Below are 2770 nucleotides of genomic sequence, written 5' to 3'. Positions count from 1 at the left end.
GTCACATTGCCTGCAAGACATGCAAGATAAGGTAGACCACCTGAGAGAAATTTCACAGTGAGGAAAAGACAAAAGTGCTGCATATCAACAACAAACAGGAAGAGCCAATCACAACCAAGGGGGCACCTGGGGAAGCTGTTAGTTATTTTGTCTATCTTGGAAGCAAGATCAGTAAATCAGGTGGATCAGAAGAGGACATCACTGCAAGAAGCAAGAAGGCTTGGCAAGCCTTCACTATTCTTTGGCCGGTATGGAAGTCCACTGCCATTTCAACTCGAACTAAACTCCGCTTATTTAGTTCAAATGTAAAATCTGTCCTTTTGTATGGCTCTAAAACATGGAGAGCCACCTGCAGCAACTACAAGAAGATTCAGACCTTTATCAACAAATGTCTCCAGCAGAACCTCCATCAGAAGTGGTTCAACAGAGTGCCAAACACTGACCTGTGGGAAAGGGCAAACCAGGAGCCCATACATGTTCAAATTAGGAAATGGAGATAGATCAGACACACACGGTGAAAAGAACCCTCAAATGTGACACGACAAGCACTTGACTGGAACCCGCAGGGGAAAAGGAAGCGAGGACATCCGAAGCAGACATGGAAGCAGAGCATATTGGTCAAGCTCAGGACCACCGGCCTGACACAGGAAGCAACCAAGAAACACGCCAATGACCGCAAAAAGTGGAAAATAACTGTTGGAGCCCTATGCTCCACAAGGGGCAAAAAGGATTAAGAAGAAGAAGAAGAATATATATATATATATATATATATATACATACTAGTAGTATAGCCCGGCATTGCCTGGGATTAAGTTAGGATTATTAAGTAATCAAGCGTTTTATTTCAAACCAAACTAAGTGACACAGACATCAAATTTGAGCAAAATCTGTTGAAATTGGTAAATGAATGGGAAATCCCATAAGGAATCGGTTTATCGATTATTTCTACTCATTGATTGGTTTTTTTTTGTTTTTTTTTTTGGAGAACTTAAAGCATTCAAAGATCCCACGAGTCCTAAGTTATGTGCAAAATATGTCAAAATTGGTAAAAGTTATGGTTGAAAATGGGGTGTAGCCAATTTTAGTGGGAAATCCTATAAGGAATCGATTCATCACTTTTTTATCCTGATTGAATGGAAAACCCCAAATGGATGCCTGCCACTGATAGTGTTCGGCCTTGGGATTTGTTGATGGACATGGCAAAGCATGGTCTCACCGGGAACTGCGATCTGCAGAAGTTACATGGCATGTCTGACCCCAAGGGATAAAGTTGCATCCTTGAAATGAAAACATTTTCACCCCTCTTGCACTGTAACAATGGTGGCCTCAATCAAGTGGGGCTCAGGGATTTGATTACTAAGTGGGACCCATTGCACTGTTTAGGCAGAAGCAAGTTTCTGATTAGCATAATTGGGCATCCAACCCTTAGCCTAAGAATGTGAGGTGGAAGCTCTGCTGGTTCCAATGAGTTGAGAAAAACTCGATAGGGTAATTGACACTGTCTTTGGGGTCAGAGGTCCGGTCAATCGATTTGTAGATGCACTCCTAACCCGGAATTCAGCTTATGAGCTGGTCATTGATAGCACTGACAGCTACGTTTTTGGGGGCCAGGATGATTCTTTTACTGAGCCAATTCATGTCTGCATTGTTACTTTCCAGATTGGAGAACACTCTTTCCAAAAGATCGGAAGGGTTATCCACGGTGTTGCACAGTTCAGAGATGAATATGTCGCCCCTGTCATTTCTAGGGACCTTGCCTTCTCCAAGGGCTAAAATGGCTTCAGCAAATGCTGCAGACGTGCTATCACCAAGCAAGTGCTCACGGATGTTTAGGCTTAAGGTCTTAACCTGGGGCCACAACGTGAATGACTTAAGGCATGCATGCACTTCATCAGTCCAGCTCCCTTTAGGGATGACAGGAAGGGTTTGCCGGAAATCTCCTGAAAGCAATAGAGTTACACCACCCATAGAAGCTGTAGAATCTCTGATACCTTTCAGTGACCAGTCCAGTGCCTCAAGGGTACCCTTTTTGGTCATTGTGCCATACAATGAGATTGTCCCATACAATGAGATGGCACTGTCTAAGAACTTCAGCTTCCTCTGAATTTTTGCCAATGTTGCAAGTAGAAACCTTGGCCCTTACCAAATGTAAAGGCAGCTTGAATGCCGAGTGCGCCGTCCTACCTCTCAGCGATTCCCGAGGAAGCAACAGCTAGCGCAATTTGTTTCTCGTGACGCATCTTAGCAAGTATTGTGTTACAAGGGATTTTCCTGTACCTCTAGGAGCATCGAGGAAAAGATGCTGTCCGCCTGCTTTTCAATGGCACTCACAACAGTTTCGTACACCAGCCTCTGATCAGGGAGCAATTTCGGTTCATTTACTCTCAAGTACTCTGCAAGGCCAACAGCATCATACGACAACTCCAGAAGTAACTTTGGTGGGAGTGTGTTAACGTCCTGTCGCAATGAGGATGGCAAACCGAATGTGTTCAACACTGCCCCACCCATTTTGAGCAGGGCATCCTCGATTTCAATCAGCGAATTATTGTAGATCAGATCATTGTATTCAATGTCAGCATTAGGGCACTGTTGCTTTGCCAGTCATCATTTGCCTTGACCACTGAGAAAGAAAAATTACGTACAGAGAATTTCATAAACAGAAATGAATGGAAAAAGGTTAGTAAATTTTTAGATTAACACTCGTGTGATTTTCACTAAGAAAAAAAATTGGATTTTTTGCATGGAATCAACTACCCTGGCTTCCTAATAT

At 43.3% G+C, this 2770-nt stretch overlaps 1 protein-coding gene across 1 annotated transcript; it reads right to left on the bottom strand.

Moving 5' to 3' along the window:
- Nucleotides 1-1557: 1557 nt before the first annotated feature.
- Nucleotides 1558-2037, bottom strand: LOC106881271 (uncharacterized). The gene has a single exon (XM_014931597.1). The coding sequence runs from the start codon at nt 2035-2037 to the stop codon at nt 1558-1560; it is 480 nt and encodes a 159-aa protein (XP_014787083.1).
- Nucleotides 2038-2770: the final 733 nt, after the last annotated feature.

This window comes from Octopus bimaculoides, unplaced genomic scaffold (genome assembly GCF_001194135.2).
Source record: "Octopus bimaculoides isolate UCB-OBI-ISO-001 unplaced genomic scaffold, ASM119413v2 Scaffold_152904, whole genome shotgun sequence".
Lineage (NCBI taxonomy): Eukaryota > Metazoa > Mollusca > Cephalopoda > Octopoda > Octopodidae > Octopus > Octopus bimaculoides.
The sequence above is the reverse complement of the archived record's forward strand: the minus strand, read 5'-3'. Positions and strand labels throughout refer to the sequence as shown.